Below are 24,463 nucleotides of genomic sequence, written 5' to 3' on the forward strand. Positions count from 1 at the left end.
CCAGATCTTTTGCCTTAACAAAATATATATTCCAGATATTTCCTGCAGAAAGCACTTCTGTCAGTCAAACTGGACATCATCCTGTCTCTCGTTTCCCCTTTCTGCATATACCTCTGTTCCCTATGAGCACAGAATCATAGTTCACATCGGAAGGGACCCAATAAAGACCATCCAGTCTAACTCCCCTGCAATGAACAGGGACACCCAAAGCCAGATCAGGTGCTCACAGATCCATCCAGTCTGACTTTGAGTGTCTCCAGGGACAGGGTATCCACCACCTCTCTGGGCAACCTGTTCCAGTGCCTCACTACACTTACTGTAAAAAACTTTTTCCTTATAACCAGTCTAAATATCCTCTCTTTTAGTTTGAAACCATTTTCCCTTGTCCTATGCAAATCGACCCTGCTAAAGAGCCTGTTCCCTGTGTTCTTACAGCTCCCCTTCATATACCGAAAGGCCATGATCAGATCTCCTCAGAGCCTTCTATAATAGGTCAAACCTTTTCAAATACTTCAGATGGAGGGGACCTGCAAAGACCATCAGCTACAAAGCACTCACTTCCATGCACAATCTGTTTTCCCTGACCAACAAGTATGCAGGTAGGAGGCAAGAAATCTAATGCTGACACTTCAAGCCACTTTGCTTGACAGAAAGCAGAAACAGAGGCACTCAGTGCTGCTGAGTGTATGACACATGGCAGAGCAGCATGCGAGCAGGACATGGTGCAGGTCTCGCCCTGCTGTCTCAGGGAGCCGGTAATCGGGAGGCGGCACAGCCCTGTCTGGCTCCAACGCAGCGCGTTCCTCACACCTGCATGGTGCTGGGTGCGTGGGAAGGGCAATAACTGATCTGGGATCACAGAATCGTTTGAGTTGGAAGGGACCCTTAAAGGCCATCCAGCCCTATCCCCCCTACACTCAACAGGGACACCTACAGCTACATCAGGTGCTCACAGTCCCGTCCAGCCTGACCTTGGGTGTCTGCAGGGCCGGGGCACGCACCACCTCTCAGGTCAGCCTGCTCCAGTGCCTCACCACTCTTATCGTACAAAAACCTTCTTATTAACACCCCATCGACGGCCGCAGCCCTCGGGGCCGCGCGGCGCCCCCTGCCCCCCGCACCCGGCCCAGGGGCTGGCTGCCCGGCACGAGGGGCTCGTGCGGCGCCGACCCCGCGGATACTCACTGCTGCCGGCCCCAGCCTCGCCCCGCTCTGCTCAGCGCCGGGGCGGCCCCGCCGAGTGGCACACCTGGGGCAGGTGAGGCGGGCGGGGCTGAGACGGCCGCCCACCGCCCGCCTGCCCGCAGCGATCGCCGCCGCGCCCGCCCGCCTCCCAGTGCACATACCCACACCGCGTAGTTTTTCAGGGTTTATCTTTTATTTTAAAATATATATATATTATTTTTTTCGCCTCAACTGTGTTTTCTCAAATCAGGCAAAACTCGCGGCCGCCTACAGCCGTACAGCCAGACGGTGCGGCTGCGCGCCAGGCCCGCGTCGCGCGGCAGTGCCCGAGCGAAGATGGCGGCGGGGGAAGTGAAGTCCGTGCTCTTCGTGTGTCTGGGTGAGCGCCAGGCACCGGGCCGCGCCGCGAGGGCAGCGGGAGCCCGGCGGGGCGGTCCCGGGGAGCCGGCGGAGTGCGGGTAGGCCGTCTTGGTGCCGCGTGGCTCGCCCGGCCGTGGCTCTGCAGCAGCCGCTGAGCCGGGCTGGGATCCGGGCGGAGGGAGCGAGTGCCGTCCGCCCCTTGCCGCGGGCACGCCGCTGCCTCTGTGTAGATCGGGGCCATCGGTAGGAAATAACGGGTGAAACGCGGTGTCGGTAAGCGTGAGGTTGATGTGGGGACTGAGCGTGCGCTGACTCACCGAAGTGTGAGTGCTCGTGAATGCTGCGAGCAGCCTGGGTAAGAAGAGGAACCGGGGGCAGGGCGGAAGGCATGTTGTTCAGAGCAGTTCTGACTGTCATCTGGAGAGCAGCCCAAATGAAGGAGTGTAGGCAGCACGCTTTTCAAATAAATAAATGAATAAATGCACATGCTTTAAGTTGTGGATTACACCTCATGAGAAGTTACAGAAAACAGAAGTGTGAAGGGATCAGAAAGGGTTTGGATGCTTTCCCAAAGCTCACTGCAGTTGGTTGCCGATAAAGAAATCGGTTATTTCTGCGTCCTTGCAGCCGGCCGATTGCTAACCTGAGTGCATGGCTGTGCACCGTTTGGTATATTCTCAAAGCTTCTGCTCCCTGGTGGGGATAACAAGCTGGATGGCTCACTGATCTCATGTGGTTTTAACATTGTCTGTTTCCTGGTTGTTTTAATCTTATATGGTGAGAGGTGAACCCTATTAGTCCTTGGCGTTTTGACAATTTCATTATAAAAGCACTGGTTGATACACTTTTAAACCATTTTTCTGTTGTAATAGGAGAAATTGAGATTCGTTAAACAGCGAGGGAAGAGTTTAGTTTTGTGAAATATGTTTGGATGTTTACCTTACAGTAAAACCAAGCCATAGTGATAACCTGACGATGTAGTTCTTTAGATAAGAAATCATCAGTTGCTGTATGTTTGGGAGCCTGTGGCCTAGGCAAATATCTCTGTGTAAAACCATCTAACGTGCATTCTTCTTTCCAAATGGTATGTTCTGTGCCTGTTCTAGGGAGCCTGCTTTGGCAGGAGGTTTGGACTAGATGATCTCTAGAGGTCCCTTCCAGCCCCTACAGTTCTGTGATTCTGAAGGCAGTGGCATTCTTTATGAAACAATTTGTATATATCTGCAGGTCTGTAAGTCCATAACGGTGATTTGCACTGTAACAAGTTCTTCATCCAGTTTAGGAACTGTTATTAGTGATAGATAGTCTAGGCGTGGGTTGAACTATGATAGTAAATTTGAGAAAAGGATGAAAAAAATCACAAAGGACTGATGTTTCCGACACTAAATTTTGAAAATAAATGTAAATATGTTTGAAATTTCCTCTTCTGTATTCCTGGGTTATAAAAAAAAATAAGTAAAAATAGCCTAATGGTGTGTGGTATGTAACTTAAGAACTAATAAAAATGAAAAGCAGTTCTTTTTTCTGCTCAAATATATGTTACGATTTGAAGGTAATTTATACCTTCTTCCACAGTGAGTTTATTTAATGTTTTTTAATTAGTCTTGAAAGGTGATACTTGCATCTTAATAGATTTTTCTTTTCCTCCAACTTTTGACTAGAATAACCTATTGTTGTTTCTGAAAAGAGTACTGCTAAATAGGTATCTGGAACTGCACTTATCTGTAGTATTCTTTGCTTTTTAATGAAGCATATTAATTTAGATGTTCTCCCACATTCAGTGAGAGCAGATCCCCAAAAGGTCGAACCTTCATGAAGAAAAGCATTTTCTTTCTACGTTATTTTTTAAAGAAGCCTATTACTGAAGTGTCCATTTACTGTGTTGGTTTTTTTTTTGTAATGAGATAAGCAGTTATTTATTACACAATAAAATACGATCTAGTTAATGTGGTTAATTACATTAATGATAAGAGTTCCTTATCACTAAGAAATAAACTGAGCATCTAGGAGAATATTTAATTACAGTATATGAAAAGGCACCAGGAAATATATTTTTTTTTTCATTTAAGGCAAAGAAATGGTTTAAATTGGAGGTGAACTAGAGATCACTTTTCTCTTTTTACACTTACGCAACTTATCTAATTAATGATTGAGCTCTAGAAATGAACTTAGTATGATGCCATGTTATGTATGTAAGCCTCTTTTGTGTCTTGTCCACTGTAGTGTAAAAAGCTGTATGGGCATCTTAGACCAGGAACTGGCTTACTGATCTCTCTGTGTGTGGAAGAACAGTTGCTGTGTAAGTGGTTAAGCAGAGTGATTTTAGCGGGGTCCTCAAGAAGTTACGTTTGCTGTGAATCACTGAGTATGAATGGTGCCGTCAGAGATCACATAAAATCTTTTCTAAGATGACCGTGTATTTATTGGCTGTGAGAAAACTATGCTGTAGTTAGAGAGACTTAAGTTTTCTGGTTCAGTTTTCACAACCCATGGTGTTTGCTTTTAAACATAGCAGATAGGAAAGCAGTAGGTTTGGTAAGACATTGAAGTGTTCATCGTAAACAGCTGCTGTAACAAGGATTCTGACAACAAGAACTAAAGCAGTTTTTGGAGAAAAAGTGAATTGGAAGCTTTTAGTTTGCTGAGAAAGGCATAATGACCCAGTAGTTGATAGCAAGATTAATTATTCTCAGTTACAGGGAAAGATTCTTAAAATGTGAACATTCAATTAGTTAACTGATGGCCTGATTACCATGAATCCTGGCAAGTGATACCATTATTGGTGTTGATTAGACTGGCTAAACCATTTTTTGTCTAGGGACTTTGAGACCTAGCACTCCTATAAACATCTCTTAGATATTCTGAGCTAAAATTGAGTTCTACTTAGACTTGTCATGCTACTTATCTTGCTTAGAATTGTATGCTAGTATTCAACTTCTGACAGAAATCCCACTGTGTTTTGGTAGTGAGGGCAATATATGGAATTTAGGTCATTCAGGTATGTAAGGGATGAGTCCTAAGTGACTGTTCTGTGAGCTTTAGACAATGCCCCGAGAGACAGTTAAACCACAAGGAAGAACCTAGTATCACTTAATTTAACTGTTATCTCAACCACTTCTGGAACTGAAGCAAAAGAAGGGTCCAGAAATGGTCAAGTCATATGGAGGGGCATGGTGTCACTTCTTTTGATTTGACTGGTGTCTTAACCAGTCCTGGAACTGGAGCAAGAGAAGGTTCCAGAAGCCCAGGAACTTGGGCATATAAATAGGGGCTCAAGGGATAGACTCTCTCTCCACCAGACAAACCCTTTGACTGATCTGATGCTGGATCCAGGACTGGTGATACCTCTTTCTCTCTTTTCTTCTCTTGAAATTGTTGAGTGAGACAAGGCTTACTTTGATTTCCCATACAACCACACAGCTTAAGCAGATGTAGCTGTGAGAAGGCCAATGCCTACAGGATAACTGTTCCATAGAAACCTCCCATTCAACTTGATATTTATGCATGGACCTTGACTGTTGTTTCACCTTAATCCATCCTGAGGAGATTTGCAAATCTTAGTCACTCTCCCCTCCCCACAGGTGGGACATGATACATTAATTGGTGTCCCGGACAGGATCCCCTCAGTGTTGAAAGGTGCTAAGGGATACAAATGCTCTAGCCGGTTAAGTGTGAGCGGGGAGAGCTGGGAAGTGACTTCTCAGCTATAAGATGGGAGAAGTGCAACCTGTGGCTGCCCACAAAATGCTGGTGCTTAACTGCTCCCCTGTTTTTGAAAAATTGAAGTAACATAATGTGTGACTCACCCCCTTAGGAATGGCATGGGCCCGTATTATTAGACATGATCCATATGCCCTGGCAGATAGGATTACAACGCTTGCAAAAGAATGAAAAGTGTGACCAGGGAAAGGAAAAGCTGTAGTGTGTGCTGTGTTGGGAGCAGTATTAGTGAAGGCCTGGAAGGAGCGGTACTTGCTTAAACAAACTAATGATTATATAGTTAAATCCTTGCAAGAACAAATAAAAACCCCACAGAGCCGACTAACTGCTGAATGTCATACCACTCTGGCTCTGTCATATGCATTGGACAGATGAAATTTTTCAGTCCAAATTATAGGAAGGGAGACTACAAGGAGCTCCAGATAGGACAGATCTTGATTCTGTTCCAGATAGTGGACAAGGATTTTTAAGCCTGGACAAATCAGCTGACAAACATAGGCTGGATTCAAGACCCCTGTGCCCAATTAAGTAGTTTAAAATGAGTTGGGAGATATTTTATCCTGAGAATGAGGAAGCAGTGATGAAGCCATTAATGGTCACTGACCAGTAGTGGTTGAGTTTTGCTAGCAGAGGATGAGGCGTGGGGCCTGGAATTTTCTTAACTAATGATGACCCAGCAGAGCTGTGGTCTTTCACTCAATGAACTGCCTATTGGGCAGGTCTAGACCCCTTAGAAAGGGGGATCTAGTGTGTATTGCGACTTCAACTGTAAACCATTTGACCAAAAGTTTGCAGAAGGCAGCTTGTGTTCAGTTAATGCATGATAGATGTTCAGTCTGTCAGCAGCCTTCCCAGATGTTATCAGTTGTTAATCCCAATAGAATGACTCCCCTGATTTGAGGTCTGCCTGATTATTTGAAATTATATGCAGTACAGTTACAAGATGGTTTGCAGGATGCATTAGCTCAGTGAGCAGGGAGATGGAGCCCGACAAGGAGAACCTGTGACGTGTGGAGAAATTGCCCTAGAGTTAATAAATTATGGTGGGAGAGTGGGTTTTAAGGGAGGAGTTACTAGATCTAAACTCACCATCAGAAGAGTAGAACAGCAGGAAAATTGCACCCCCCCCGGGAGCAAGGAGAAGTATGTTATGGGCTGAAGGAATGGAGAAAGGGGTCCCTCAAGATTTGATGGACGGCCTGCCTACAGCAGCATTAGAAAACCTTATCTTGTGGAAAGTAGAAGGAAGGAGCCCTGACTAAATGATTTCACAATAACTGCCTTTGAGATGCCTACTGCACATGAACAGGACTTGATTGATTTTAGGATGGGAAACTAGGCGTGCTGTCCCCAGTAAGTGAGCTGGGGGACAGCTGTTGAATCCATTTATGAAGACTCACAGAAAGTGGTGAGGGAAACTTGCTGATTACTTTCCCCCTTGGTCGCCTTAAAACCCCAGTTAATGTTTCTAGTAGGCAGGGATTATCAAGTATTAGCAGTTACGATTGAAATCACTAACTGCAACAGCATAGTTGCTGATAAAAAAACTGATACGAGTTACAGATGTATTTCTGAATTCTGAACCTCAGTCGACTGCTCAGGTGAAGTGTCAGTTGCCTGGAGACGAAACCACAACTGTCACTATTACGGTATTAGGAGTCTTGCTGACAAACAAGGGGCTCAATTTGCTTAAAGGATGTGTGTGGCTAGAATGGAAGGAAAGCAGTGGATATTTGATCTCTCTACAGCATCTGTGTGACTGCTCCAAACTGCACCTGTATTACCTTCCTTTAAGGTAGCGAATGTAAAGCCATACCCCCTTCCTCTGAGAGCATGAGAAGGAGTCGCCCAAGTGATATCAGAATTAAGGAAAAAGGATATAATTGTTCCAGTGCACACTGCCTACAGTTCCCTGGTATGGCTGGGCCCTAAATGTAATGGGAAATAGTGACTGGCCATTGGTTACTGCAGGCTGAATGCTAACACAGGCCCCTTTACTGCCATGGTACTTAGCATGGCTGAACTGGTTCTAACTAGACAGGAGCAAGCTGACCAGCTTCTAGCAACCATTGGTGTGAAAGACGTGTTTTTTATGTTCACCTTATGGGAAGCACATAGCATTTTGCCTCCACCTGGGAAGGCATGCAGTTTACTTTTACATGCTTCCCTTTGGGGTACTGCCATTTGCCAACCATTGCTCACAATGCATTGTCACAAAAACTTGCACAAATTACTCACCAAAGAGGGAGTCTGAGTATACCAATATATGGATGATGTACTGTTCAGGAGCCCAACTGAAGTAGTACTCCAAATTCCAACAGAAGGTACAACTCCGGTCTTCAGAAGTAAAGTTTCTGGGCATCTGAGGGAGGGGAAGAATAGTGTATGTTCCTCCCGAACCTTTAATCACCTTTGAACAGGTGAAAGTGCCTAAAAATAACGAAGAGTTACCACATGCTCTAGGCTTATTAGTATTTTGGAGGAAACATATCTCAGATTTTTCCATTGTAGCCTGTTCCTTATATGATTTATCTTGTACTGGTGCCAGCTGGGAATGAACCCCATTCATGAGGAGGCCTTAAAGTTGATAACTGTTGAAGTGGAGTATACCAAGCTCTTGAACCAATACACCCAATTGCTCTGCTTCACATGAAATGGAGTTTTGCAATCAATAAATCATCAATATGTATATGGCGGAGTGGGCCTGAAGGCCTTTTGGGTTCTGTTCTCTCATCTTCATAGATGGAGAGAAACATTATTCAGTCTGGGGAAAGGACATTTTGTGGTTAACCTAGTGATACAGAAAGCTGAAAAGATCATATCGCAATAGCCAGTCATTTTAAGAGGACCTTCTAAGGTCTTAAAACCAGTTGAGATAGTGTCAGAACTAACCCAGGCTCAGGGTTAGTTCTGACACTAGGGACTCAGGGACAAGCAACAAGAGATAATACTATCAAGAGTCTGAAATTGTGGTTTAGCTATTTGCCTAAACCCAAGTCCATTCAGATGGCTAACAGAAGCATCTTTACTGCCGTAGTGGTTCAAGAGTGGGCACAGGATGAAGAGATCCAGTGGGTTTTCTGTACTCCATGCTATTCTCAGGCATACACAGTGGCACTGTTAAATGCACCAGTGGCTTCTTGAAACTGGTTTTAAGGTCCCTTGAGCCTAGGTGGGCACAACAGGTGACCAGCACAGTAACAAAGGTTAACAGCCATTGTGGAGTTAATGTCTGCCTGTGACTCATTGCGTTCTGCCCTAAAGCCCCATCCCTGCTCCCTGGGAAAGGAAAACAGGATACCGTGAAGTCACTGTGCACTACCCAGGGCAGCCCATCCTAGTGGACGTGCCAACGGTAGGACAAGTGCCTCTGATCCTAAGAACTCCCCTTAACCTTTATGCTTGAATGGCCACTGGTGCACATGGGAAGGATCACTGGGTCCTTACCCAATGGCTTGTCCCATCCTTTTAACCATTTACTTTTTGTATATGTATATATCTTTCAGGTTGTTAGAAACCCATCGTGGGACTTACAGTTTCTGTCATTGAATGGATCATTATCATTGGCTTGATTTTGTTTGGCTTATTTTTGTATTTTACTAGGGAAAAATGGATTGGAAAATTTGCTTTTTCACAGTTAGCTTTGGAGTAATAGGATTGCTGGGGGAACCTCCCAACCTAGCTTGGGAATTGATACAAGGATTTATGCATATCTGGAATTATACAAATCAAGGGATACGTGTTGCCCTCCCTGGTTCCATGACTGAAGGTTTTAAATTCACTCTGATTTGGGTAAATTTTTGGGGGATATTAACAAAAGAATTGGATAATCTTAACAAAACAGGGGGATGCTACATGGGGTGTGGTAAAATCCCCTTTCCTTGATCAGAAGGAAGGGCAGCCGTGGGGGAGAAATGGGACCTGGGTAAAGTGTGAAAGAGCCTTGTACCAAATTCCAAGCAATTCTACTTGGAATCATTTGTGGAATCAAACATGTTATCATTCACTGATAGTTAACTCAACCGTAATGTGGGAAAATACCACCTCTATCCCTTGCACCATTGTGCCGTGGTGGGATTCTCCTCATGAGGGTGGATATTTTGAACACGAATAGAATTTACACTGGGATGCAGATTGGTGTATACAAATTCCTAGCAGGCCAGGCACCACACACCCCATCAAACATACCAGGTATGAATGGGTCTGGTCCCTGAAAGAAATATTTGACTCCAGAAGCCCTTTGTCATCAACTTCTGTTCTCCCCAGTGGGGAAAACCTTCACTGGGAAGTTGAAAAGGATGACTGTATGGACAATATTGACTTGCTTCCCACTGGAGAAAAACTATGCTGGAAACTGGATCGTAAGCAAAGGAGTGTTCCCCAAAATAATGAAGAGCCAGAGGTATCCCTGCTAAATTGTTCCCGTATGTTAAATTGTTCGACAGGGGCAGGTGACCCTCTGGAAACCTGGTACGTTCCAGAAATAAGAATCTTTATTTGAGATACGTGTATCTGTTGGGGATACCTTAATTATGGTTATCAGAACAAAGATGACCAATGTAATAGCTCTTTTATAGACCCAAGAACGGCACTATCCTGTGGCATTCCAGTCACTCATGGCCCAGACCAGCAAAAGAGCCGGACTGCTGATGAAGTGCAGCAGGGTATGTCCAAGGGTGACCTGTACCAATGCCCGCAGGCAAAGTATCTGGCTCCGCAAGGGACTGTGTGGGCATGTTCAGATGGAAAAATGTACTCTCACCTGAGTGTATACGACATGGCTGGATTGGTATGTACTGTTGGTATTCCCTCCATGTGCCCCTCCAGAACGTTTAGTTAAATGCCTCGTCGTAACAACAGGGTACAGAGAAGCCTTAACAGCCTTACAGGTGCTCAGGAATGGATTAAAGAGATCTATGTTCCTGATTATTATACATGGGGACAAAAGGTCAGTCTGCAGCTAGAGGCATTCTTTGCACCAAGTGGAGTTATCAAATGGCACAAGCATGTTCTAGAAAACTTGACTTGGCAGGCTCATGTACTGAGGAATTGGACTGAACGCGCACCTGGAGAGCTTAAATTACAGGTTCAACAAGCGCCAAAGATGAGTTTGCAAAACCAGTTAGCCTTAGACATTTTATTATTAAAGGAGCATGGGGTATGTGGAATGTTGAATTTAACAGACAGGGAATGTTGTATCACCATTCACAACGCCACCACTACCATAGCTGAGGCCTGCCAGAAAATGAAGGAAGTTGCCAGACAGACTGGTGAGCTTTTCCAGGTAATGCAGCTGAAAGACTGACTTGGCGGACTGAGCCCCGGACTGTGGATGGCGTCTCTGCTGAAATCTTTTGGACTCATGGGGCAAGGAAGATGGCTTGTAAAGACCAGCCTTAGAATGTTGTGTGGGTTTTTGTGTCTAATGGTTGGCCTTGCAGTCACTCCCAGAAAACTGCACAGCTTAGACAGACGTAATTGTGAGCAAGCCAATGCCTACGGAGTAAGTGTTTGATAGAAATCTCCCATGAAAGTTTACATACAGTTCATGACTGTTATTTCACCTTAATCCATCCTGAGGGTTTTGCCAGTCTTAGTCACTCTCATCTCCCCACAGGTGGAACATGACAGGGTAGCTACATATTTACGTATCCAACTGAATGCGAAGTGTCTTCAGGTGGACTTGAGCACAAACCATGAAATTCAGGCAGGAATTTGAGTACATAATGGCAGAGAATAGTTAAATTTTAGATGCTTGCTGATGAAGGGGACCGGATGGTAAGTTACTGAATGATGCAAATTGCAGTGGAAAGCAGTATTATAGTGACTTAGGTGAACTGACCATGCAGGGAGTTGAAAGCATGTTTTTAAATGAGAGAGAATGAAAACTAGTAAAACTTTCTTCTTTGTCATTCCCTCTGCTGTTTCTAACAGAAGAGAAAGCATCTGTTGTCATTTGGGAAGACAAAGAGTGTGAAAGAGTTAGAGAGCTGAATAAGGAACAATGAAAATACAAAACAGATTGAAAGAGTGAGTGGATGACAAGATCAGCAGTATGTAGAGATGAGCTATGGACCTGAGCCTGAAATGCAATCAAGTTGTCTTTCATGTTGAGATGAATGACACTTATATTTCTGTTCAGGAATAAATCAAAGATTAACGCATGCTCTGGAATAGGAACTCAGCCAACATTGGTTTTGGTAACCATTGTTTCTAGAAAATGAGTGAGAAAGCATGACTCTATAAAGTGTTCAACAAATGGTTCCAATACTGATTGTGTAATTGAAGTTAGTTAGCTAGTTAATCAATTAAGACTAGTAATGTTATGTTAATCATTATTACTGAAATATTAAGTGTAGTAATGAAGTTTACTGTTCATTCAGAGTTGTATAGTGTCATTCACCCAGAGGGAAATGTGTAAGAAGTGAATGGCCTCAACAGCTGGTGTAATGGAAACAGAATTTAAGTTTAGAAAGAAGACTTAAAGGTAGTCTGTTTGAAGGAAGAGAAGAAAAGAGGGGCAAATTAGGAGATTGTGATCATAAACTTAATACTTGTGTAGGAACCAGATATGGTAGTAGAAAGGTATCTTAGGTTATTTTCAAAAAAGCTATGTAAATATTTTCGGAACTTGTTTTTTTGGTAAAAAAAAAAATAATTCCTGGAATATATTCTTCAGTTTTATTTGTGAGTATTCAGGAATTCAAAATTCAAATTTATTGAATTTATTTAAGTTGGCTTAACTGGAGTGATGAGGTAAGGGTAAATTCGTTTCATGAGGAAACCAGAAGCTTGGTTTGTTTAGTTTAGCGTAACCGTGCTTGACAACGGTTCTGTATCTGTTGAAGGAAAGCTACAGAGTGATGTTAACCAAGATCAGATGAACATTGACTTCCAAGGATAAATACTAAGTGGGAATCGGAATGTTTCTGGCTACCCGCAGGAAATGAGTTTCTGAAGTGCCCTTTAAGATAGATGATGCTTTTAAAGGAGAGCCTGATGTGTTTATAAGAGAAGTGGTGCTGTATATGCCTGCGATGTCAGGGGGCTGGACTCACTGACTTTGAAGGTTCTTTTCTGTCTTACGTGGTATGTTACCATGTTCTATCAGTTTCCTATTAAAATAATACCATTTAATTCATTCAATTAAAGAAGTAATATGTTTTATCTTACTATGTTCTTTAACTTTTTTTATAATAAGTATTAATCTCTTGTCTCATTTTATAAATAAAAAAGTTTTTCCTGTTTTATTTATTCTTTCAAGACCAATTTTTAGATTCTTTGAGTAAACCAGTTTCAAGTAAAGGAAATAGTATGTTTTCCTTTGGAAAAAGATCTGCTGCCATCAAAATTCATTTAATGTTTCAGCACAGTTGTTTTCCCAGTGGTTAGCCAGTTGCTTTTGCCCATTTCGTGATTTGATGTTCTCTAAAACTCGTACCTAAGTGGCTCGCTTCCCACTTGTTTTTTTAGTAGTTGGCATGACTGACAGCAACTTACTACATGCTCAGACCACAGCAGCTTCTTCCTCTTTAGTAGCGAAATAGCCAGTTTGATATTTTTCAAAGTACTAGATCTGTAAATCTCTTGCTGCCAGCAATATAGTTCTATTTGTGAGCATTTCATTGCTATTTGAAATCTGGAAAGAATTTTATTTGTAGCAGAATGGTGATCTTTGTGGTTTTTTTTTATGTTGTGGAATTGACTTCTGCCATTTATGGTATCTTATGCTTACCTACTCAAAAATCAGAGGTGAATGAAGTCATACATTCTGTTTGATGGAAAGTGGAGGTTTGTATGGTTTACTGTGCATGTGGATAATGTGTCAGCTATAAATACACATCTCGTTTCTCATGTGAACGGATAATAGATGTAGGATGAAAAGATGGTAAGTAAGAGTTTGAGTAACAGTTGAATAGATTTATTTATTTATTTGCTGTTGAGATTTTTTTTTCCCAAAGAGAATATATTCTTGCATGCATGTCCAGAAGATCTACCTTAAATGCTTAACCTAATTATATACAGGTTCAGCAGCAAAGCAGAAATACTGTAGACCTTTTATTTCTAGTTTTTAATTGGGCACTATTTCATTGTTGAAATAGATCTTGCTGAAAATAAGGTCAGATCAAGTGGCTGGTGTAATCTGAGGCTGTTTGAAGGCAAGACTCATTATGTGTTTGTATAATAAACAACCTTGACTATTGGTTGACTGACGGTACTTCAGCTTTGCTGTCAGTTACCTTTCATTACTAATCCTCCATATTTTGGATTTAAAAAACCACAAACATCTGGAATACTTCTTTTCCTGAATGTTCATAAACATGGGGATCTTGTTCGTAAATATCTTAAGAGTGGGAGACAAAGGGGCATGGCCAACCTCTTTTCAGTGATCTGTGGGGACAGGACAGGCAGAAATGGCATAGGAAGTTCTGCACCCATATGCGAAAGAACTTCACAGTGAGGGTGACGGAGCTCTGGAACAGGCTGCCCGGGGAGGTTGTGGAGTCTCCTTCTCTGGAGATGTTCACAACCTGTCTGGATGCCCACCTGTGCAGCCAGCTGCAGGGAGCCTGCTTTGGCAGGGGGGCTGGACTCAGTGATCTCTGGAGGTCCCTTCCATCCTCTACAATTCTGTGATTCTGTGATTCAGAGCCTGTGTAATTGAGTTCTCTTTTGAGGTTGGGGAGTGGGTGTGCTGTTAGTATTTGGAAGCTACTCTTGATAAGGGTTCAGTTTGATATGCAGTGACCTCCCTTCAGTGATCAGGAGAACTACTGATAGACACTGCTCAGCCTTTTCACTAAGTTGGTTCCATAGTAGTGGCAGTTGTGTTTTGGAATTATCCAAAAGTTTTCTGTTAATAGGTGGGTAGTAACGTAAATACTTGAGGCAAATATTTATGGATTCTGTAGTAAAGCATTAACTAAAACTTACTAGAATGTAGGAAGGTGATTTGCTGCCATTTAATGTTTGTAACTTTTCCCAATCTTTTGCGATCAGAGAACCTTTGTGCAGGAGGAGCTGCCCTCCTATTTATTTTAGCAAATTGTACATTTTCCTTTAATAATATGCATTTCAGGAGACGGATGGATATTATGTTTCCAGTTTTGCAGTCTCCTGGGTTAAAATAACATAAGCAATCCACATTCTACCCAAATAAATAAAAATCTTTCATCTGAGTTGTGCTGACAACTCCACACAATCACTGAAATTGTTTTTAATCACTTTGATCTCCTGTTTCTATAGGAAACATATGCCGCTCTCCAATAGCTGAAGCAGTTTTTAGAAAACTTGTAACTGATGAAAAAGTTGAAAATAAGGTAAGCTGTTTATTTCTGTTCCTGCCTATGAAACAACTGTATTGTATCCAGTTAGTACAAATATACGCAGTGAGAAAGGAAACATAAAAACATAAATTTGTTTTTCTGTAGTGGAGGATAGACAGTGCAGCGACATCTACCTATGAAATAGGAAACCCTCCTGACTATCGAGGACAGACTTGCATGAAGAAGCATGGCATTACCATGAATCATATTGCCAGGCAGGTACTGTACTTTAATTTTCTTTAAATATGTATATGTATTTGTTTTGTTCTTACAGTGGATGACAGACAGTGCTGCTGTTTCAGACTGGAACGTGGGGCGCTCCCCAGATACAAGGGCTTTAAGCTGTCTAAGAAATCATGGCATTGAGACAGCACATAAAGCACGACAGGTAGAAGAGAGTGTATTTTCTTTCTTGTCCATACCCATACTTTCTTTAGCCCTAACCATTATATTCACAAAAGTAATTTGACCAGTGCATAGGTAAGCATAAAATAATAAATGCTATATGCAGTTTTTCAAAGGACTCTCAAGTGGCCTAACTCTTCCAGTTGAGGTTAGTTAATTTCTTGTTATTAAGTTTGATTGGAAGTATAACTGGGTAGCATTGGAACGCTTCCTCTGTTAAAATTCCTACCTTCAGGTGTTTGGTATTTGGGGCATTTTCCAAAACATTTTTTGAATACTTTTTAAAATTGGACTTAATCTAGTAATTTGTGATGCTTCTTTCTGCAAGGAATTACATTTTTATTTAGTAGGTCCAAAAAGTTGTAGAATATCTGTTTGCTGTCACAAAAAGATTCTGCTCTTGAATTAAAATCTGTAGAGTCCTGAACAGAGACTAAGGCACTCGGACCCAAGATTAATAAGTAATACAGTTGGCGATATCTCCAGAGATAAACATAGCCTTGTAACATTCTTAAGTCAGAGACAGGTTTCTTGCTTAGCGAAATCCCCTAACTTTTACCAAAGCTCATCTCAGTTTTCAAAAAAAAAAAAAAAAAAAAAGAGTGTTTCCATTATGATTCCGGAGGGATCAGAAATAAACGTGTCTGCATCTATGTAAATCATTCAGACACTAAAATAAATGCACATAACTTATTTCAGTTAACTACTCTCTGGATGTGGGATATTCCTTTAGGGCTTGACCTTTAGTTAGCTTGAGATTATGACACTAGTTCTTCTACTGATGAAAAGATCAAGTAGTTTTGTTATTGTCTTTTGTTTCTGATCCCTGCAGAATTTTACCAGACTTTGTAAGGTCATATTTCCTTTCTTCACTTTCAAAAACTGCATGTTCTTTATTTTTTTTTAAATGAATTCCTTCAATTAGTTGCTTTCTGCTGACCTTTCCTGGTGCTAATCTCTATTACATAACAATACAAACAGGAGTGAGCACAGTACAGCTCCAGATACTTAAGGTTCTACTGTTAAAGTAATTACTAGGAAAAGTCAGTTGTGATCTTCTGATGGTTCTGCATTTGCTATTTATTAGTGCTTACAAACAGCATTATTTATCATTATGCAAGCTAAATGGTACTCAAGCTAATCACTGACTCTTTCAGTAGGTGTAGTGTAACTTGTTTTCTTAAAAGATTAGCCTTGAAAACTTGAGAATTGGGTAGTTAAACTAAAGCAAAGCATCCAAAAACATCTGATCCTTTGCCTTGAAGCACCTCAACTCTGTATACCCTCCTTTGGCAGAGGGAGAATGAAAGCACCTTAGTGAAGATGCTTGATAATATGTACTTTACGTTTGACTAATGAAAAGATTTCTGAAGGAGAAGAGTCTAAAATGTTAAAATGCATAGGGAGAGGGAATTAAAAAGAATGAGACAATGAATTGAAAGAACAACAGGATGAAAACATAAAATCATCCCAGCACAAGCAACTTGCTTTTATTTTTAAATGAAAGAAGTTCATGAACTGCACATAGCTGCTTACGTTGTACTGATGTTAACTATGTAATTCCAGTATTCTTTCAAACTTTTGTCAAATGCTCTCTGCTGATACTGCAAACTAGGTAGACCTGACACGGTTTCATGGTACCTCCAGGGAGGGACTCAACAGTTTGACTTTGCAGAATGATCAGGCTAGTACAAGCAGAAGTGTATTTGTTCTCTGGCAGGGACAAACTCATGGGTAGAGATTCTGTACGATTTTGTAGCTTCAGAGCAGATTGAGAAAGGTTTAATCCCGGAGCTGCAGAAATAGAAAGGAGGGATTTTTCTTCTGTTGTCTCATAAACACTGTCATAAGATGATGACCTCATTGAGTTATCCTCTTCGTTCCTGTGGAAAACTGTTACCCAGTGAAAAGCGATTCCTGTGCATAATTATGATAATCATGGGTTGTATCTTCTGTACTAAACTCACATATGTGCTACAAGAATGATTTTATAGAAGATAGAATGTTAAACTGGTTGCATCCTACCATCGTATACAGTGACTGTTCAAGTGAATTGTAAATGGAAGTGAAGTGTAAACATATGTATAAAATACATAAAAATATGTCTAGATAAAAGTGTTTGTTAATGTCTTAGTTGTCGGTAGCTTGCTGTATGTTTATGCACCCACTGAAATTCTCTAAGCCTTCATGCACAGAACAGAAATGCATTAATCAGTTTAACTTCTGTTCGTGCTGAGGCCAAAATTGATTTCAGGATGACTCATATCGAGCATTTGCTTTACATGTGAAATTGAGATTAGAGGGAAGTTGCATTAAACATTGTTTCACAACGGGATAAATTTGAGGACTGCTGCATCTCATAGGTTTAGATAGAGCAAAGGAGATTACTACCCTGCTGTAAATGAAGGCAAATGCTTAACACAAATTGGAATGACAATGTGTTTCCCTGTTCATAGTCTTTAATAATGGTTATATACTTTTTTTTTAATGTAAAATTCCACTTTTCTGTGTAGCTGACTGCTTGAGCTCTTCATTACTCCTCAGAATGCACATTCAGTTTTATGTCCTTTAGATTCATCCCCTGAAATACTAGTTTTCATAGTATCTGGTATCTACTCAAGAGCACAAAATAACCAGTAATCCTTTTTTTAGTGCTGCATTTGGATTTGTGTTAATGCTGTTTCATAGGGTAATAACTGTCATGTTGTCAAAGTATAGACAGGTTGTGGGAAGTGTGGCAGGTGTGTATTTTGCTTCCACTTTGTAAGTTTTCCCTGTCTGCACAACAAAGGAATCTATGCCTACTTATTTTCGCAGAGGCCAATGTTTAGCTCTGTAGAGCAAGCAGAAGCTTGTGGAGGTTCTGGTGGAGTTGCCAGGAAAACAGAGCTATTTCGACTGTAAAAATATTTTTGTAGGTCAAAGGCACTGCATGAATACAGCAAATATTTTTACAGTGGAAATAAACAAGTCTGCATTAGTTTTCATCATTAACTCTTTATCCTCAAAAGCTTACCCTTCCTGCGTCCTGTACCCCTTGTGAAATGTTTCCTTTACGGCCTTAATCTAGTGATAATTCCTATAGGTTTTTTGTTACTCCCTGTTATGGTTTTTTGTGCTGTATAATTTTTAGAAGTTAGAACTCTAGTTTCCAGGACAATGCACCTGTTCTCTTACTTACGCATTTTTCTAGGGCATCATTCCCAAAGACTCCTGTTAGACAAAAGGGAAGAAGCCTTTGGAATTTAATCATAGAATCATAAGATGGCTTAAGTTGGAAGGGACCTCAAAGATCGTCTAGTTCCAATCCTCTGCTGCGGGCAGGGTTGCCAGCCACCAATTTCATCTTCCATATTTAATGTGAACTCACTATAGATTTTATTCAATTTATTCTTTCTGATTATGGCGATATTAATAAAAAAGCTAACAGTTGCATGGAAACTTTGTAGAAATGGATAAATAATTATGGTATATTTAAAAATCCCTTAAATAATTCTAAGAGTTGGTGAAGATAAGCAGTTTTATTCTTTCTACCTGCTTTTTTAAGAAATTAGAACAAAAAAACATGAAAACACTCCCCCTCACCTCCCTTTTTTCTTTTCTTTTTTTTTTTTTTTGTTTTCAAGCTATGTTTGTGGGCTAAAGTACATGTTTTTAATTCCAGGTTACTAAAGATGATTTCCAGACCTTTGATTATATACTTTGTATGGATGAAAGCAATCTAAGGTAATGTCTGAAGAAATTTTGAACAAATTCACATGGATTGCTGTAGTGCTAGCTCATGAATCACTTCGAAGACAGAAGTCACATTTTTTTTATTACTTGGTTTGTCTTGGCATTTTTGTTTGTGTGTGAATGATAGAAGGATTCTGCACTTCTTATATGTTTAACGAGCTAGAATTCAATGTTTTATTTGTGTGGTATGTGCTACTCTAAATTGAAGAAAAGGAAGCTTAGTATGTGTTACACAAGTGCAACTGATGCCTGTATAGTTATAAATGAGAACATACTGTCTTTAGATCAAAGTGATCTGGTTTTCTGATTGCGTAGGAAAGATTCATTGAAAACTTTGAAAGAACTAAATGTGTTGCTTCCCACACACCTCCTTTTTTAAAATTGAAATAATTTTAGTCATTAGCTGGGGAAATCTTATTTGCTTCTACTTCCCATCTTTTTAATTGTGTGTCTATGAGATGGTTTGTGCTTAAGAAAGATTTGGTGAAGTAACTGCCTAGTTGTAACAGTTTGGATATCATAAAAAAATCTACTTAATATGTAGATATGATTGAGGGTGAACTTTAAGAACTTACAGGTATCAGAGTGCTTCTAAAGATAGTAATATGTAGCATAACGGGGTTTTATTTATTTATTATTATTAACATATAAAGACTTTTAGGACTAGCACCTCTTATCTGAAGGAAGTATCATTTGCTAAATTTTCTAGAATGTTTTGAGGGACCTCTGTTAGACCTTTTGTTCATACGTAACACTTGTGTCAGGCAAAGAGGTGACTAGCTTATCTATAGTTTCATGCAAATTCTTAAATTGTTAATCACAGAACCATAGAATTAGCAAGGTTGGAAAAGACCTACAAGATCATCCAGTCCAACCATCCACCTACCACCAATATAACCCCACTAAACCATGTCTCTCAACACAATGTCTAAACGTTCCTTGAACACCTCCCTGGGCAGCCCATTCCAGCGCCTGACCACTCTTTCAGAAAAGTAGAATTTCCTAATGTGCAGCCTGAATCTCTCCTTGTGCAACTTGAGGCCATTCCCCCTTGTCCTGTCACTAGTTACAAGAGAGAAGAGGCTGACCCCCAGCTCACGACAACCTCCCTTCAGGTAGTTAGAGAGAGCGATAAGGTCTCCCCTGAGCCTCCTCTTCTCCAGACTGAACAATCCCAGCTCCCTCAGCCGCTCCTCATAAGGCCTGTGCTCCTGACCCCTCACCAGCTTTGTTGCCCAATACCAAAGTAAGTTTTCATTTATGTATTAACTGCAGAGTAGCAGAAACATCACAGCTATAACAGAATTAGGGGTTTTGCTACTGCCACACTTGTAAGTTTCATCTTGAATGTGCACTTAATTCAACCATTGTCTTAGGAATGCCTGTTTGTAGCTGGTTCCAGGTGCTGATGTCATATCAGCCTGTCATATCAGAAAATAATTTGGGACATTGCTTTTCTGTAGTATTGGAACCACTTGGCCCCTTCCTGTTCATTAGGTGGTATGCTGGAAGCCTTGAAGCAAGTGGTTGGACTTCATAATCAGATGGATGCACAGGACGACAGTGTTCAAACAAACATAGTTCTTAAACTCTGAAAATATTTTCAGCATTCACAGAGATAGTTTTTGTTTGTTTTAAAAAAAAGATTTTTTTAAATCTCTAAATTAAAGCACTAATTTCTTAGCTGATAGAAATATCAGCACTCCTCTCTTTGCTTAAAACAATACTGTGATCTCATTGCTGTTTTGTCTTTCTCAACTACCTGAAATTAATTCCTTCATTTATTATAACTAATTAGAAGTTAATTTCTTAAAACTGATAGTGCTTACAAAGAAGTACGTACTTTCTTTTCCTATGAAGTATGAAAAGTACTGCCAGTTGTAGTGTACTTTGAAATCTGTTAAGGAGAACGTTATACTTGATACATGCACATTTTCCCTAAGACAGTGTAAAATCTAGAAATGCAGTCTGTGCCTTTGAAGGTCCTGCTCAGTACTTAACAACTATTTGAAAGAATACTCTCAGGGAATTACTTCTTACAACCAATCACAAACCACTTGGAGCTTTTTAAGCATTGGACAAGTTAAATTCTGATTTGGTATGGAAATGTATAATATTATAAGATACCAAGCATGTTTCAGTATGCACTGAGCTTTTAATCTGAAGGTAATTAAAGGTGCATTTTAACTGCATTTGGGATAATGGATGGCCATTTGCAAGTTGACGAGGAAAATACTGTTTCAAAATCAGTATGCTTTACCAGAGGGAGGCGATGTAGAAGATAAGACAATTGCTAAAATACTGCAATATGTCAAAGTCAAGACAGATCTTAAAAATTTACTGTTCTCTGCAAACTGAATGCAGAAGAACTTCACATGAGTTAGAGTCACTAGTGAGAGATCTTGCAATATACCCATTTAAACACTATTTTGTAGCCCAAGAGCTCATAATTCTGAAAAAAAAAAAAGTAGATAGTCTTCATTATTTTTGTTTAATCCAAGTTAAAGATGGACATTGAAAATACTTAGTGAATGATCTGAGGAAGAAGGTAAACTAGCTGTCACAAAGTTCTGTTAAACAGGCACTTGACTTAAGGCTTGTTCTGGCTTTTTTAATAGTCTGAAATAAGTTTGTGTATGTCCTTGATATTCAATTAAAAAAAAAAACACAAGAAAACAGGTAACAACAAACAAGAAAAGGAGCAGCACTGAGTCCAGAAACTTACCGTTTTCCTGTGTTCTCTAGAAACTATCATGAAATCTAATACTGATGCTGAAAAACTCTGAAGAGAAATTGATGGAAGTTTGTTTTGGTTTTGTTGGTTGTTTTTTTAATATGTTTTTTTTTTTTCCCCAAGAGATCTGAAAAGGAAAAGCAACCAAGTTAAAGACTGCAAGGCCAAAATTGAACTGCTTGGGGCATATGATCCACAGAAACAACTTATTATTGAAGATCCATACTATGTAAGAAATGATTTTGGTAGCTTGATTAAAACCTGTGTATGTATAGTATATAATCTTGCCAGATTCCACAGTTCTTATGTAACATATGAGATGTATATATGTATATCATATGTGTATCTGATTATGGACAATATAAAATATTGGACTAGGAAATGAAAACATGTCTTTATTCACTCTATTTATTATTACTTAAATTACTGAAATTCATAATGCACCTATATTTTGAATATTTAGTGAAGCCCTGTGTGGTCAGCTTCCTTGCAAAAAGAATGTAGTCACAAAAATAGGGACAAAGACAAGGAAATGTCAAAGAATTTGAGTACTGTCAGCTAAGAGCAACGAATTAAATTAGGTTCAGTTTAGGAAAGAGAAGTAGATGGGGATGCATTGGGTTTCTATAAAATCTTAGTATCATGGGGAAATATCAGGAATTGCTATACATTCTATAAGAAATAGAGAACATCAAATAGGTTATAGGAAGAAGATTCAAAACAGGATATTTGTTTCCACACAGTGCTTTGTTAAACAGTGAAACAACATGACAGGATAATGTGAATGTAAAAAGAGGGGTGGGGGGGGAAACACCCCGAAAAGGCTTGTCAATTGAGTGGGAAAAAAAAAAACAACAAATAAATCCAACAATGAATCAAAAGTTCATCCAGGACTGCCCAGTACACAATCTGGTAGTTGAAATTAGGGAGGAAATACACTAAAACTGTCACCATGTATTTGTACTGTTTTTGTTGTTTTATTTTCCATTATTGACAGCAGAAAACGCAATTGTAAAATGAGCCAGTATTACTATTCTTACCTTCTTTTTCCTCTTTCTTTTTTTCTAGGGGAATGAAAAGGACTTTGAAACTGTTTACGAGCAGTGTGTTAGATGCTGTAAAGCATTTTTGGAGAAGCCTCATTAATGTTTAATTATTCTATTTGTAAAAGAAAATAATTAGCTTCTCCTGAAATATGTAAGCTTTCCTTGATTGATGTATTTAAATTGTAAAGTTGTGCTTCCTTAGAAGATTCAGAACTTTCTCAGTTTAATTTTTTATTGTTGTTCTTGTCATCTAATTGGAAAAACAGATGTTGTAGATCAACCATTTTCTCACATATCAATGTAATAATAAAGTACTTGTTGAGAATAAATTTATCTGTAAACTCTTCCAGTGCTTTCTCAGAAGCACTGAAAAAAAAAAGTCTTGGTTCTTTGTGCTATGCAGAGTCAACTGAAGTTGTCTCATTGTGCCATTAGTGAGTAAGTTGAAGCCAACTTTCCACAGGCGTATGTGAAATAATACTTCATGTGTGTTAATTTAGGCTTGTCATCCCAGTATCATTAGACGACTTTCAGAATGAAGCTTTTTCATTATTGAGTCTGGTGAACTGCCTTCCCAAGGGGCAGTCTGGGAACTGCCTTCCCAAGACAGGCATTGTTCTAATCACTGTTTCAATGTTCAAGCAAGCAGGACCTGTTATCAGGATCCTGTGAAAATGGTTTGTTATTTAGGTTTAAATCTTCATTTATCAAAGAAGAAATCATTTTGTGCTGGTAGATTTTTATACTTGTTAAAATGAAATCAGTTCAAAGATGGTCACTGATGATGGTCACTAAGACTTCTCTGGTTCATTTTCCTTTGGTCTTGGGGCCAATTTGTAGCACACTGATGTACGTACAAGTAATATAGCACTTGCTTTCACAATATAACAGTTCAGTTTAAAAGTCTAAATGTGAAATGTATATTTTATATCTCAGAAGTAAAATATTCAAATCCATGCTATAATCACAGTTCCTATATGAGTGGCAGATGATATTTTCATATTTACTTAGGGGAATGGATAGCATGTCAAAGATGTTCTTTAAGAACATAGTTCAACCTGAACACAGTAACGTGTAATATAATTTGAAGCTATATGAATATCAGTAAGTTAAGTTTTGTGCTCTTGCACAAAAATGGAATTCATGCATTGTGACAATCTATATTTATTTGTCTGAACATCACCCTCAATTTCTGCCTTAGGCAGAAACGTGACTGTGAAATGTAATTAGATCAGTAATGTAACTGATACCATGTTTTTCTACTTTGAATAATGCTAATATTGATATGAACAAGGATTACTGCAGGAACTGTAAAATGGTAAAATTTGCTTTCTTATTTACCCGTGTTGCATTTATTCTTCTATTTGCCTTCCAAATCAATAGAACAGCCTCTGTATTTGTAATCTACTTTCCTTATGGGAGAGGGATGCATTTGGATAGAGGAGCCTGTTATTTTAGGGAGGAAGGAATCTTAATGTCACCATACATGTAACTGCAGCCTTTACAATTGGGATTATATTTCATAGAATCATAGAATGACTTATGTTGGAAGAGACCTCAAAGATCATCTAGTTTATTCCTCCTGCCATGGGCAGGGTTGCCACCCACTGGGTCAGGCTGCCCAGGGCCCCGTCCATCCTGGCTTTGAGCACCTCCAGGGATGGCATCCACAGCTTCTCTGGGCAGCCTGTGCCAGTGCCTCACCACCCTGAATAATCCTCCTAACATCCAGTCTACATCTCCCCTCTTTTAGATTAAAGCCATTGTCCCTTGTCCTGTCATTGTTTATCTGCTTGGGGATTTTTCTGGGATTTTTGCTGTAAAGCAGCTATAAAATGTTGTGTTAATGAGGTCTCTGATTTTTGCTAAACTTTCAGTTGGACGTAGAACTTAAGAACTTGTTTACAGTAAGGGAAGTGGTAGATGGAACACTTGAGTACAGAAACTAGGAT

The 24,463-nt window shown here is 40.0% G+C and overlaps 2 protein-coding genes across 3 annotated transcripts in view; one reads left to right on the forward strand and one right to left on the reverse strand.

The window, feature by feature from the left end:
• SH3YL1 (SH3 and SYLF domain containing 1) overlaps positions 1–1,304 on the reverse strand; it is a 43,803-nt gene extending 42,499 nt beyond the window's left edge. The window contains exon 1 of the mRNA XM_021390194.1: positions 1,186–1,304. Within this exon, the coding sequence (XP_021245869.1) occupies position 1,186 (1 nt within the window). The 5' untranslated portion in view covers positions 1,187–1,304. The remainder of the gene's footprint in view (positions 1–1,185) is intronic.
• ACP1 (acid phosphatase 1, soluble) lies at positions 1,408–23,851 on the forward strand. 2 transcript variants are annotated; one of them, XM_021390196.1, is made up of 6 exons: positions 1,408–1,564; positions 14,512–14,585; positions 14,866–14,979; positions 18,661–18,722; positions 21,589–21,694; positions 22,534–23,851. In XM_021390196.1, exons 1-6 carry the CDS (start codon positions 1,522–1,524, stop codon positions 22,609–22,611), a joined length of 477 nt encoding a protein of 158 aa, XP_021245871.1. In that variant the 5' UTR covers positions 1,408–1,521; the 3' UTR covers positions 22,612–23,851. The 2 variants fall into 2 exon arrangements, with proteins under 2 accessions (XP_021245871.1, XP_021245870.1); XM_021390195.1 differs by lacking the exon at positions 14,866–14,979 and adding an exon at positions 14,697–14,810 and having other exon boundaries at positions 1,409–1,564.

Source organism: Numida meleagris, chromosome 3 (genome assembly GCF_002078875.1).
Source record: "Numida meleagris isolate 19003 breed g44 Domestic line chromosome 3, NumMel1.0, whole genome shotgun sequence".
NCBI classification, from domain to species: Eukaryota; Metazoa; Chordata; class Aves; order Galliformes; family Numididae; genus Numida; species Numida meleagris.

Coding starts and splice junctions, on each gene's coding strand:
- ACP1 (XM_021390196.1), top strand. CDS start 1,522: ATGGCGGCGGGGGAAGTGAAGTCCGTGCTCTTCGTGTGTCTGG. Junction 1,565..14,511: donor CGTGCTCTTCGTGTGTCTGG/GTGAGCGCCAGG, acceptor CTGTTTCTATAG/GAAACATATGCCGCTCTCCA. Junction 21,695..22,533: donor TTATTGAAGATCCATACTAT/GTAAGAAATGAT, acceptor CTTTTTTTCTAG/GGGAATGAAAAGGACTTTGA.